Source organism: Fundulus heteroclitus, chromosome 1 (genome assembly GCF_011125445.2).
Source record: "Fundulus heteroclitus isolate FHET01 chromosome 1, MU-UCD_Fhet_4.1, whole genome shotgun sequence".
In the NCBI taxonomy this organism is placed as follows: domain Eukaryota; kingdom Metazoa; phylum Chordata; class Actinopteri; order Cyprinodontiformes; family Fundulidae; genus Fundulus; species Fundulus heteroclitus.
The window spans coordinates 23751620-23764911 of record NC_046361.1 but is presented as its reverse complement, the minus strand read 5'-3'; the positions used below and the strand labels follow the sequence as shown (position 1 = coordinate 23764911).

General features: G+C 41.3%; 2 protein-coding genes across 3 annotated transcripts; both read right to left on the bottom strand.

The window, feature by feature from the left end:
• Positions 1-121: 121 nt before the first annotated feature.
• Positions 122-9153, bottom strand: tktb (transketolase b). The gene is made up of 14 exons (XM_012876464.3): positions 8872-9153; positions 6105-6222; positions 5895-6008; positions 5684-5781; positions 3998-4189; positions 3576-3703; positions 3287-3483; positions 2933-3097; positions 2669-2825; positions 1962-2092; positions 1797-1880; positions 1600-1696; positions 1381-1500; positions 122-1049 (listed from the first exon to the last, which is right to left on the bottom strand). The coding sequence occupies exons 1-14, from the start codon at positions 8976-8978 to the stop codon at positions 877-879; spliced, it is 1881 nt and encodes a 626-aa protein (XP_012731918.2). The 5' UTR covers positions 8979-9153; the 3' UTR covers positions 122-876.
• A 492-nt stretch (positions 9154-9645) lies between these two features.
• lrrc23 (leucine rich repeat containing 23) lies at positions 9646-13217 on the bottom strand. Of its 2 annotated transcripts, XM_036138372.1 has the most exons (9): positions 12933-13217; positions 12656-12670; positions 11644-11753; positions 11346-11466; positions 11104-11245; positions 10816-10946; positions 10538-10674; positions 10219-10423; positions 9646-10125 (listed from the first exon to the last, which is right to left on the bottom strand). In XM_036138372.1, the coding sequence occupies exons 1-9, from the start codon at positions 13014-13016 to the stop codon at positions 10093-10095; spliced, it is 978 nt and encodes a 325-aa protein (XP_035994265.1). In that variant the 5' UTR covers positions 13017-13217; the 3' UTR covers positions 9646-10092. The 2 variants fall into 2 exon arrangements, with proteins under 2 accessions (XP_035994265.1, XP_012731919.2); XM_012876465.3 differs by lacking the exon at positions 12656-12670 and having other exon boundaries at positions 9648-10125; positions 12933-13216.
• Positions 13218-13292: the final 75 nt, after the last annotated feature.

Sequence of the window (13292 nt, the reverse complement as noted above, 5' to 3'; positions counted from 1 at the left end):
CAGCAATCTCCTTGAGAACTTTCTCAGTTCACACCAACTGGTTGCCGATTTGTTCATGGCAAAGTGAGGGTTGCGGTCAGACACTGCCATCAGTAAGTAAATAACAGACAGCAATAAGAGGTGATAGGTCATGATTTTTTTTTATTTCTTTTTAGCACATCACAGCAACAGGAGGTGAGAGGAAACCTTTAACCATGAGTGTTGTTATATCTGTGGAATGTCTTCATGGTGCAACTCAACTGTGGGGTAAAGCAAACATTTGTAACTCAGCAAAAGTATTAAAAGGCTTTCACCAAAACTAGGGAAGTGAGCTAGAACAGTGGTTTTCTATCCTTCTCACCAGGACCCACTGCCCTGCATGTTTTAGGGATGTCCCTGCCTCCACACGCCTGATTTAAATATATTGGCGATGACGAGGCCTCTGCAGCTCTTGATGGTTGCTGAGGAGGTCGTGCAATCACTTAACTCAGGTGTGCTGGAGCAGAGACGCATCTAAAACCTGAAGGACAATGGTTTCTGAGGACCAGGATTGAAACTTACTGATCTACAACATTACAAGAACAGCAGTAACAGAGCTTTGAACAACTTATAGAGTTGGGGAAACGATAAAACAAAAGAGAATGACAACATAAGCCACGGCCGAGTTCAGAATTTACAGTAGTCTTCAGAAAGGTTTTGGGAACAGGAATGATTGGTTAAAGTGAACAGGGATAATGGGTTATTTGCTCAAAACACACTGCTCTCTTGCCAACTGTAATACAGGGTTGGTGAACTACAGCTTCAAAGCCACAAGATGGCAGTAGAGGTCAACTGGTGTTGACGCCGAGGCAGGCAGATGGTAGCGGGTTGTGATGAAATCTCAAAAGCTGGGAGTCTTTAGTTTGCAAAGGTCTTGCGGACAGCGTTGGCGATGTGCTTGGCGCTGATGCCGAACATATCCAGGAGCTCCTGGGGCTTTCCGCTGCGGGGAACAGCAGACACCGCCAGCCGGGTTACCATGATGCCAGGCTCCTCTCCCACTGCAGACAGCACTGCTTCACCAAGACCACCTGGAGAGAAAAGGTGGACCAGAAACACTTGTAAGCATCGACTTAAACCCATTTCTAAGCTTAAATGCACAAAGAACTTAACTGAAAAAATAAAACCAAAGCAATGGAAGGATCTTTTAAAAGTAGGAAAACTCAAACAGCTTTGAATCTCTAATCTTTTAGAATCTAACGAAGTCCAACCATCTATCAGTTGTTAAAGATTAAAGATGCCATTTGTTTTAAAATCGGACCTACAAACTGTTGGAAATTAGTTCTGCAGCCACAAACAAACAAAAATAGCTCCAATGCATCAGTAACCTCAATTAGGAAAATAAGAACAGATGAAACCTACCCTCCTTGTAGTGGTCCTCCACTGTGATGATCTGCCCCCCTGTGGCTCTGGCACAAGACAAAATGGTGGCAGCATCCAAGGGCTTGATGGTGAATGGGTCAATCACACGAATGTTTTTGCCTGCATGTAAAAAAATAAATTAAAAAAAATACACGGGTTACTCGGGCTGTTCTTTGGGTTACATGTGGGTTTGTGGTCACCCATCAATGGGCGATTTACCTTCACTTTTGAGCGTATCATAGGCAGCCAGTGCTTCGTGTAGAGTGATTCCAGCTCCGATCACAGTCACCACATCACTGTCAGACTGGCGCACCACCTGGACACCAGTAAAGCAACGTCAGCAAACATCAAGTCAGGGCGTCGAGTTGGGGTTCTGCCTCCTTTCAGACTAATATAATTCAGACCGTATCATTTACCTTGGCTACGCCCACTTCAAACTTCTCCTCTGGCGCGTAGATCACTGCAGTGGCTGGTCTGCTAGTACGAATGAAGCAGATTCCCTAAGAACAGAAAGCAGTGTGTGACCACAGGAGCTTTACGACGACCGTTCACTGGACCCGTCACGAGGCGAGCTCTCTAACCTTTGTGTTAGCAGACAGTTCAACAGCCCTCTCTGTCGACACGGCGTCGCTCGGGTAGAACACCGTGCATGTCGGTATGGCGCGGAACATGGCCAGGTCCTCCAGGGCCATCTGGGATGGACCGTCCTCACCTGAAAGCAGATAGAACCAGTGAAGGACAGAGTTTTCCCAATTAGTCCTAGATAATACTAAAAGGTGTAATGGCAAGTTTATCAAAACAATTTGGTGCCGCCCTCTAAATTCAGCATGCAGATGTACCAAACAAATACAGCGTTGTTTTAAACCTGACAGATGTGCAGAACTAAAGTGTGCAATGTTTGTGTTCTGCTTCTTTAAGACACTTCTGCATCTTGAAGAAGCAGAACAAAGCAGAACTCCCAGCTATCACTACAGTCGTCATCTGGGAACATTAAGGTCAATTATCCAGCGACAAAGTTGATGGGAGAAAGAGGACAGAGTGTACCAAAGCTTTACATCCAGGTTGTTCCAATAGTTTTAGTATACTGATTAAACAAGCTGATTAAATTAAGTTTTCTAAAATCCTTTGTTCACTGGTTAATAAAAATCACCATTTATACACTTGTTCTTGAGTTAAAACATACTAAAAATCTGCTGAACCATGAGTTTAAAATGGAGGTAGGTAGAAACCATGATTTTTGTTTAGTTACAACCCTAATGATGGCAGCCACTACAAGCCACAGCCTCACCAATAGAGACGCCACAGTGGGATCCTACTAGGTTGACGTTTGACTGGGAGATGGCTCCCATACGAATCTGATCATAGGCTCTGGAGAAGAAGGCAGCAAAGGTGCTGGCGAACGCAACGGTGCGGTCACGAGTGGCACAGCCAATGGCTACGCCTACCTGCAATTAGAAGCAAATACAGTTCCATCAGTGTTAAGCATGAACAGTAGCATAACACCATATAGAACAGTAGGAAAGAACATTTGAGTATTGCTTTTGTACATTACCATGTTTTGTTCAGCGATGAAACACTCAATGAAGCGCTCGGGGTAGGCCTTCCTAAATAAATCTGAGAAAGTGGAGTTTTTTGTGTCTCCATCCAGGGCCACCACCCTCTGGCTTCCCTGGCCCAGTCTGGCCAGTGCTATTCCATAGGCTTGTCTTGTTGCCATCTAAAGAGAAAGATGGGAACCGAACAAAGCAAAGACTGATGGGTCATCAAGGCAGTAGACAATGCTAAGCAGTGAAACTTAAGCCAGCAAGACTCAAAACAAGGACATTGATGATCATTCCTTTGTGTCTGCATTGATGAAAACTATGGAAGAGTCTATTTTTTTATATTAAAAAGTGTACTGTTTTACCTTATCTCCCTTCTTGTAAGCTGGGGGTGAAGGTAGGGAGATGGGGCTGAGGTCAGCTGGTGCTGCATCGTCATTGGGAAGCTCTGGGCAGACGGTCTTATTGGGGACCTGGATCTGAGACTGCAAGTCCTTCAGAAGACCGTCTACCTTGTCTTTAGGGATGGGCTTCCCATGCCAGTTTTCAAGATCCTCAATGTCTACAGGGCAACGGGTGAACAAGTTTCAGCAAAACAAATTCAGGATTTTTAAAAGGGCGAGGAACCATTTTTTAAAGTTGGTCTCTACATACTTTTGAGTCCTTTTCCTTTCAAGGTCTTGGCAACAATACAGGTGGGTTTACCCTTAACCTGCTGAGCCTGCCAGAAAGCTTTGCACAGCTCCTCCACATCGTGTCCATCCACAACATACGTGTTCCACCTACACATTTAAAGAAAAATACAGGTCATTACAGCTAAAATAACTTCCAACAAGTAAGACATCAGTACCAGCGAGACGCATTAACCTTAGGAGAGCCACAGGGCAACAAAAAAAAAAAAAAAAAAAAAAAAAAAACATTATGCAGAAATGATCTAAAAGCTGACCAAATTCTTCCTAAAAGAAACAAACCTTTAACCAACGATTCTTTAAAATTCACAACAGCAGAAAATGCCCCATGTATTGACCCAATAGATACTAAAAAGTGAAAATGAAACACTTGAGTTTGCTACTGACCCAAAGCCCTCGCAGCGCTTGCGGTAGGTCTCCATGTCGTGCTGTAGGGGTGCCGGCTCGCTCTGACCGAGACGATTGACGTCCAGGATGGCCACCAGGTTGTCCAGCTTGTAGTAGGAGGCGAAGGCCATGGCCTCCCACACAGAGCCTTCTGAACACTCGCCATCACCGAGCATGCAGTACACACGGTAACTGCAATGAATGAGGAGAAATAATAAAAAAAAAAAAAAAAAAATATGTGTGTAATTATTGACAGTTAAATATTGGTCCTTACATGTCCAAGCACATTAAGGGGATAATGCCCAACGTGTTGTCCATCATACAAAATTAATGGCTCACGCTTATGTGAAGCCCATTAATTTCAGATAATGGACACCTCAAACGGCATTATCCCTTATACCATGGTCACATACGAAATAAATAATTACAATCAGTTATTAATTCTTTAATGGGGTTTTTCCACTACTAAAATTGCAAGATTTTCAATAGAAGCAGCAGAGAGAAACATTTAATTTCTCTTGTTGTGACACATTGCCATGGTAACCAGCGTCAACAGTCTTGTCGTCGTGAGCCATCGTTTGAGCCAGCGCCATAATTTAGAACAATCAGACTATTTGATCAGAACATTGAGTATTCACCCAGACCATGGAAGAATGAAGTAGGGCTGCACAATTATTCGCATTTGCAATTTAGTCACAATTTTAAAAGATGCAATTTCCAAATCGCAGAGGTCTGCAATTTTTGCCTATGGAATAATTAATGGATAAAACGCGTCCTTTAGGTGTCAGTAATATGTTTAAAGTGGGTTTGCCTCCACATGGAAGGGAAGAGAGTTGTAGCAGTGAGATAGTCTAATTTATTACTTGTTTTAGAGATTATATAAATCATAATTTACCAAAACCTTTATGTTCAACAAGGATTGATGTCCAACTCACAAAGCTATTTTCTTTAATAAGAATATTCTGATCAATATAAAAAGTCACATTTCTTGTTTTAAATAGTCCTTGTTTACAAACATCTTTATCTACAGGCCATTTTTGTTGTTCATGCAGAGAAAAGTCTAAATTAAAATCGCCATCATGGTTGAAGTCAGGATGCGATTCAAACCTGGACCAAAAATTACAGAGTCACTGTATTTAGCCAAAATTTTAAATTCCATATGGTTTTATTTAAAATAATACTGTCATGTTGCTGTCATTTTGATTTAGACAGATTTGAACAAAAATATATGAATAGAATTATATTAAAAAATTTTGTAAAAATAAATGTAATGAGTTTAGTTGTACATTTCAAGTTCTTGCTTTTGGAAGCTACACCAACAACTTAAAACCATATAAATGGTATGATCAAATTTTACCAGTTTTGAAACCAGAATACTTTTTTTTTAAAACTGCGTTACTGGTAGGCAGCCCTTCTTGACAGGCACTAATGGTATAAACAGATCAGAGAGCACTCAGGCCATTTCCCACATAAACAATACAGTTTAATAAGCAATGCAGAAATGACACAAAGGGTCAAAACTGATCTTGCATGAATAACTCTACAGAAAAGGCTCCAATGGGGACAACAACACAGGGTTATAAAAATATAGATTTTGTATAACAAGCTAAAATAGTTAAGTGTTGTTAGTTGTTACCAATTGTAAGTAAACATTGGTAATTCTGATCTTTTCGACTAAATACTGACCTGGCTTTGTCAAAGTGTTTGCCAGTATAGGCCATCCCACAAGCAGCCCCAAGACCTTGACCAAGAGATCCAGTCGCCACGTCGACAAATGCCAGTTTCTGTGACACACAGCAGGATAGATGGAGGAGGCAGAGAAAGTTACAATTTACAAACATTGTGTTCATCCATTATGTTCAGAAAAAAAAAAAAAAAATCAGTTTTATGGACTTACTGGTGTGGGGTGCCCCTCCAGGTCACAGTCGATCTTACGCAGGTTGAGCAGATCCGATTCCTTCACGAAACCGGCTTCTGCCCAGGCAGCATACAGGACAGGTGCGGCATGACCCTGGTGAGGGTTAAAGAGAAATTCCCAGGTTTGATCGGCAGCTAACCAACTGAAAATAAACCAAATTTCACCTAGGGGGTCGCATCAAGCACCAACCTTTGAGAGCACAAAGCGGTCATTGCACTGGTTACGAGGATCATCTGCTTTGTAGCGCATGGTGTGGAAGAAGAGCACAGACATGAGCTCTGCTGCGCTGCAGCATGATGTGGGATGGCTTTGGGACAAACAGATCAGAAAGAATCAATTAGCAACAGCTGAAAATACAAACACAATATTAGTATAGGAGGGTAACCATGCCCGTGCATGCGACTGTTGCATTCAAACCTTGTTTAGAAGACAAAAGTTATACCAATTATTCTTTGAAAGCACTACAGTATGTTAGGACTAAATACTTCAGAAAAAAAAAAAAAAGTGGTTCAATGAGATTGCACACATGATCACATCACACAAAATTTACACAACAGCAGCTATGACTGATAATGTTTTTAAAGACGACCTCTTGAGATTAGAAAGTCACCCACAATCAATAACTTGTTAATTTTTAAACACAACCACCTCAGGTTATCACAGCAAGGTCCTCAGGCTAAAACGAAAAAAAAAGTGAACCTTGTGAAAAAGCCTTGTGAAACAGTTAGTTGCTTAAAACGGAGTTGGGATTATTGTAAAACAACCCTTTTCAGAAACCCTAAATTGCCAAACAGACTGCAGCTTCCCTTTGTGGTCGAGTTAAAAAACGGGTACCATTTCAAACATGCTGGGAACTTGTACAAATCCAATACAGATATACACCAGTCACTGTTAAAATTTTAGATCAAAAAGCAAGTTACAGCTGTTGATTTACCACGTGTCCACTTGTTGAGCCAGAGCCTGCTGAAAACAAGGCAAGGCAAATTCAGAAAAAGACAAACAAAAGTGTATTGTTCTGCATTAGTCACAGAATGAGGAAACGGTTGGAGGAAAGCTACAGATTAAGCTTTGCTGGGAACGAGCTTCATTTCAGACAGTCAAAAGATTTCCTTATGTGAAACCACAAGGAACAACCCAAAAACAGGTTTACCAACTGGCCTTTTATCTGGAAGAAACGCAGAAGATCCATGAAAAATAGGATCAACGGGACTTTAAAGGATGCGATGAAGCTGACAAGTGTTTTATGTGATATAGAAACTATGCAGGTGTTTACATTCCAACTGGCATCTAAATATTTGGCTTAACAGAGAGAGCAAGAATCAGGTTCAACACCGTCCCGATTTGCCCTAGAAAATTAGTTAGGCGTAATAAAGCATGTGACATCCAGTCAATTACAGTAGGAGAAAGAGCAAAGGGCAGATGTGCCGACTGATAGAGCTGCACCCTTTTCATGCTTTGACCTGCAGCAACCAACGGGGCTATATTTTACATGGGGGGTAAAAAACTGCACTAATGCTTTAGGAAACAGAATAGATTATGTTTTGGCTGTTATAACTCCTCATCCAATTTTGAAACACCGGTTTATCTGGTATTCATACACAGGAGCCAAAATGATGCACCCCTCCTCCTCCTCCTCCCAGTCAAAGGTGTGTTTCTCTGTTTTTACTTCTGGACTAGTTCAGTACATTTAATGCTAACCCGAGTCATATCTGGATTAGACAATCCTACCGTGAGAACAGGTTCTTTGTGGTTCCATGCAAAATATATTCTCATACGTCTTACCTTGCAGCAGGTACCAAAAGTCACTTAAGGCCTCATAGCTGTGGAGCTATTCTTGATTTATTTTGTTGTGCATTTTTAAATGAGAGCTATTTTGAAAAACCACTTGGGGCTTAACAGGTTTAAAATGAGATTTGGTCTATTTATAGCAGGATTTTACAAACAAAATTGCTATGTTACAATTTAGTATTAACATGATATCAATTCTATTCCAGACTTTCCTACCTAGCCCAACCAAATCTATTCACCATTGTCTGATCTTAGTCACCAAGATCTACATCAGTCACAGGCATAAAAAGTAGAGAAGGTCCATCCAGGAGAACAGATTTATCTCCACTTTCAATGCACACATTCATACTGCAAGGGCAATTGTGCGTCGATATTGTGAAATTTCTAATCTAATCTTGACCTTTTTAAATAATGTTGGAAAAAAAAATAAATGGGTGTTGCTACTGTTGAAACAGACCTTATTTACAAAGTAATTCTGCACATCTCCAATTAATATCAACTACTGCCCAAGATGAGTAAGGACAGCCTTATCAAAACACCTTTAACTACCTGATTAGCCATATGAATAATCAATTTTATGATTCACAATGAAACCAAAAGTAAAAAAAATAATATTACAGACGTGTGCAATAAAACACAATATGTGTAACTACACAAAAGCTTAGAAATCGAATCTGTAGTTTAAAAAAAAAAAAGTCATGTGAAAAAGATTCGCATCTGAAATATAGTGAACTGATGCCAGAAAATGACCACGAGACTGCATCTTCTGCAGGAGCATGTGATCGCGGTTGAAGCAGGACAGCCTCGCAGACTTTAGATCACTCTAGGATTAACACTAAATTTAAAGCAGTGGCCTCATATGCACGCTTAAAAGAATGCATTAGTTATACCGAAGAGCTCCTGCGTGAACAAGCCGGTGGATTTACGTTCCCTGGCGCTGGTCTCTGCTGCGCACCTGAAAGCAGACAACTTCAGCGGTTTGCTCATTAACTCGCAGCTAGCTCGCTGGCTAACTTGCGCCGCGCATGAACATAATCTGCTGCACGTGCAGCCACCAGGCCCCGCAGGTAGCGCGTGCCTCGCCTGCACGCTCCCACCAACGATTTTCTCCGTTTCCCTGTAATGTTTCTAAACACTTGACGACCTCGAGTGACTTTGAGTGACTTACCCGGAGTTAGAAGCGCATGTCGCCTTGATGGAGTTGATCCTTAGCTTGTTAGCAATGTCTTTAAGTCCCTGCAGAGTCTTCTCGTCGGGTTTGTGGTAACTAGCCATGGTGTCTGGGGGGGAAGTAACTGGAAAGCTGTGTTTGTTTGGAGGGGTATTAAATGCTATTTAACAAGCACACGGCTGCTTTCGGTATTTGAAGGCCGCCGCTAGCTGCCAGGCGTACAGAACGACTAGAGGAGGAGGTGGGAAGAGAGGCTGTCACGGAGAGGTTTATGTCTGCCAGGCGAGCCAGCCCTCATCCAATCAGATCCTTGGCGGAAGAGAAGTGGCGTAAATTACGCACAGCATGGCGCGTCTCCCCAACTTTTAGCAATGCTTCTCACTTTTAGGCCGTTTTCTTTTGTGAATCAGATACGCATGGTCATATATGGCACCCCTTTGTCAAAACGATTAAAACTGGATATACATGTGGAGCTATGTCGTAAAAACTGTGTGTATGTTAATGTACGATGCCACTTTATATTAATCGTATGACTTGTAATTATAGCACTGTACGCTTATTTTATTTTTTTACCTAAACGCAATTTTTTTTTAACAGATCGCCATAGCGACACGTGGTGTTCCCATCCTTAATCTTCTTTTGTACAGACAATGTAAATAAGGTAGAATAAAAATGCCAATAAACAATAGTTTGAATGGGTGGTGTGTCAGCAATACTAGCAACTTTAGATATTACTTCCATCCCGAATGTGTTTTAAAGGATACATTAAAGTCCTCGTACATACTTTACCCTACGTTCATAAATGCACGCACTGTCTACGGGCAGCTGCAATGTAACTGTTCCTTTAAATCTGGAGCTGCGGAGACTGCCCACAAGGAAGTACAGGCAGATTCTGCCCTATCATCCTTACTCAGGGAAAAAAACAGCAGAACAAGGTTCACATACAAAATATCTTTGTATCTCACAGCCATAAACACTTTTTTTTATTATTTTGCTGCTATTCTGTAATTTTACATTTCAAGGAAATAATTAGATCACAAATTAATCTGTCAGTTTGTTATAGTTGCAAATGTGAGAAAGCAAACCTAGACATAAAGAACATCAGTCATGCAGGAGATATGCTTTTCAAACAAATTTGTAATCACTGTTGCTGACTTGTACACATAAGGCTTCCTTCTTCAAAAAGCCTGCACTTCCTCCTTCTAGTCTTTTGAAATCTTATGGTACAGGTATTTCCTCTTCATTAAGTTCCTGAAAAAAAAAAAACCACACAGCCACACTTAAAAACAGAGACGTTTCATCAATGAAAGAACAAGGGAGATGTGAATAACTATAAATCGTTACCCTGATTGCCCTTCGGGCTTCCATTCTCTCCTCAAGGGTTACTGGCTCTTTGTCAATGCGCTCCAGCTGAGGCGAGAGAATCAGTACACTTGGACGATAGTCTAATATTTCCACCAATGGGTTTCCAGAAAGGACCAAAACCTTGAGTGTTTTTGACACGTGGACAAGGTTTTCCAAGGCTTTTTCATCAGCGACTGCATTTCCCCTAAGTGCAAATAACAAATTAAGGCAAAGAAACCAGGGTCAAAGGCCCTTATTCGCTGATTCCCCATAGGTACGTTTAGGCACCATTATGGTTCTTCTTGTTGCCCTACAATACCTGACATTGAGGTACTGAAGATTCTTCATGTTGGGACTGAGTCCATCCAGAGTCTCAAGATGATTGTCTCGAAGATGTAGGATTGTGAGGCGCTCTAAGTTCTCTAGACCCTCAAGACGTTTGATGAAGTTTTCGGCCTGAATGGGGAAAAAAAATGAAATATGCTACATGCAGCCAACATTCTGTAAACTGTTGTGAAGACTGATGAGATCATCTTCCCAAAAATAAAAATAAAAAATCATTTATTTTTTTTGTTTTTCCAGATCACAGTTTATTACCAGATATAAACGGCGCAAGTTTGGTAGATTAATGCCATCTGTGGTCTCCAGGTGGTTTCCCCTCAGCTCGAGGACAACCAAATTGGCAAAATGGCTACTTTGCAAACCATTTAATTTCTGAAGACTATTACCTAGAAGACAGGTTTCAAAGTGTCACATTCACAAACATACACTTTATAAACTTGAATTTGAATTACGAACAAGTCATTTGGTCCGATGAATATCTGCTAATCTAAATATTCGCCGAATACGTTAGTCTGATTGTCAGGACGTGTTAAAATGATAAACCTGTGAGTATGAGGGTCTCTAAGGACGGTCCAACCAGGCCGTCCGTGTCTGTCAGCCGGTTGACTGCCACACTCAACCACTGTAGAAAGGTAAGCTCTGCAAAAGGTTGCCCTATAAACGACGCCACGGCATTTCTGTCAACCTGCAAAGGAGTTGCATTCGAGATTTACAACCAGTACAAAAAGTTTGGAGAATGTGCAGATATGCATTTTTCCATGTAAATAAAGCCGGGACTCCCTTGCCTTCAGCCAAAGCAAATGATTCAGCGTTGCCAAAGGAGAAAGATCAGCGACGAGGTTGTTGGATAAGTCCAGAAAACGAATATGAATATAAGTGCTGATTGCAGCTATGTCAGTCAGCGCTCTGAGAGAGAAACACGAGCAAACAGTTGAGGTGGAAATGTGTCAGAATCCAAAAAGATTCACCGTACTCTCTTAATCTGGTCTGGATATCTGTCTGGACGTGACGCACTTTACAGCCACAACAAAAGGAGAGCTCTGGCTCTAACTTTTGTTACTCAGCACATCTTTGTCCGCTTACTTGTCTTTCAGATCCAGTTTGACAAAAGCGTGTTCCAGTCTTTTTCCTGTCCGGCAGAGCAATGAAAGCCCCTCGCTGATCGTCTCTTTGGTCAGCGGACAGACATGACTCTGAGGACAGAGAAGAGATTTAAATCGATCACTTTGTGTACTGTGTACACTCAGAGGCAAACATGCACAACAGCCTCTTTTAATGTGTGCTTCAAAGCTCACTTCAACACAAACACGCACAAAACGAAAATAACAGAGTTTGTGCTGGCATGCTGGGAATAATTTCTGTTTCAATGTATGAATTTGGTCAGGATGGTTCACTATTCTCGAGGGACAAAAATTAAAAGGTTTGCACTGTTCATCGTTTGTTTGGAGGGGCTGCTTGTGTTTTTGTTTCATAAAAGGGCTAGGTGGTCCTTGTATAACCAACCCAAGAGCTGAGTCTGTGTTCTCAGCAAAACACTCAGTTTGTTTCCAGGGTGGGATAGAGAGCCCCAGAGGCTGCATTTCCTTAGAAGTCATGATAGCATATAATAAAACAGATTGGCACTTGGTCTGCAAAGAAATGCAACCTCCTTGTTGTGTGGTGAAGAAAAAGCTTTTGATATCTTGGCCTGACCCTTACTGGTGGTCATCATGAGACACAGATCATAAAGAACGAGATCTCAAACGCAAACTCCTGAAATGAGCCTCACTCCTGAGGAGGGTGACTTTGGTCAGTCATAATTTAAACATTACTGAAAAGTTAAATGTATTTCTGTTCCTTAATTCACTACGTTTTAAGCCTTTTTCTCTAGTTAGTCTGACTTTCTACACGAGAAGAAGGCATTTAAGATCAGATTACATCAATGAAAACATCTTGAATGCAGAAACGTGGGTTTAATGAAAACTAAGCTCATCATCGGCTGACATTTTGCCAGAGATGCCTGTCACATTTCCTATTGGAAACTTCTAGTTTAAATGAAAATAATAAAAAAAAATCTAATTCTGTCATCCAATGGTATGAATAGTTTTGGGCTCACCTTTTCATACGTCGTCTGGGTAGCGGAAACCGCAACAAAAACATTTTCATTACAAACACTCTCAACAAAGGGGAAAAAAAAAAACCCCGATTAAACAACATACACAGCCTACACAGGATTTAGGGAATGGAAACGTACGGAATGCATATGTTGCTTTCTAAAAGCCCGAAACAAAAAGACGGCTAAACGCAGGACTTTTTAAAGCTATGATGAACAACCGCAGCTGCATATACCCTTCTCCTCCACTGTAAACACACCAATCATTATGTTTCACTACCTTTTCGCTTTCCTCGGCGTCTTTACGAGTCTCCGATCCTTCTTCGTCATCGGACAAGTAGACATCATCATCCATGTCAGACATCGTGCTCAATATTATCTTAAAGTGGCACAACTAGGTCGTTGTACGCCTACCGCTAGCTATTCTAAAAGCATTAGCCTGAACTGTGCTAAAAAAAAAAAAAAAAAGTTGTAAAGCAAACCTGAATAAGTTGGCAATTTTTTTTTTCACGTTATCGTTTTTAATTAGATGAATCTTGTTTTTGAGTCTGCGCTCTGAAGGACTGTTTGTGTTACTATGGAAACAGCGCAGGCGCAGCACGAGCATAGCAAGCCGGTTACATGCTAAACCTGTCCGAAA

Coding starts and splice junctions, on each gene's coding strand:
- tktb (XM_012876464.3), bottom strand. CDS start 8,978: ATGGCTAGTTACCACAAACCCGACGAGAAGACTCTGCAGGGACTTAAA. Junction 6,223..8,871: donor ACATGCGCTTCTAACTCCGG/GTAAGTCACTCA, acceptor TTTGTCCCAAAG/CCATCCCACATCATGCTGCA. Junction 2,093..2,668: donor CCACTGTGGCGTCTCTATTG/GTGAGGCTGTGG, acceptor ATCTGCTTTCAG/GTGAGGACGGTCCATCCCAG.
- lrrc23 (XM_036138372.1), bottom strand. CDS start 13,016: ATGTCTGACATGGATGATGATGTCTACTTGTCCGATGACGAAGAAGGA. Junction 11,467..11,643: donor AAACTGGATCTGAAAGACAA/GTAAGCGGACAA, acceptor TTTCTCTCTCAG/AGCGCTGACTGACATAGCTG. Junction 10,947..11,103: donor AGAGACCCTCATACTCACAG/GTTTATCATTTT, acceptor CCTGTCTTCTAG/GTAATAGTCTTCAGAAATTA.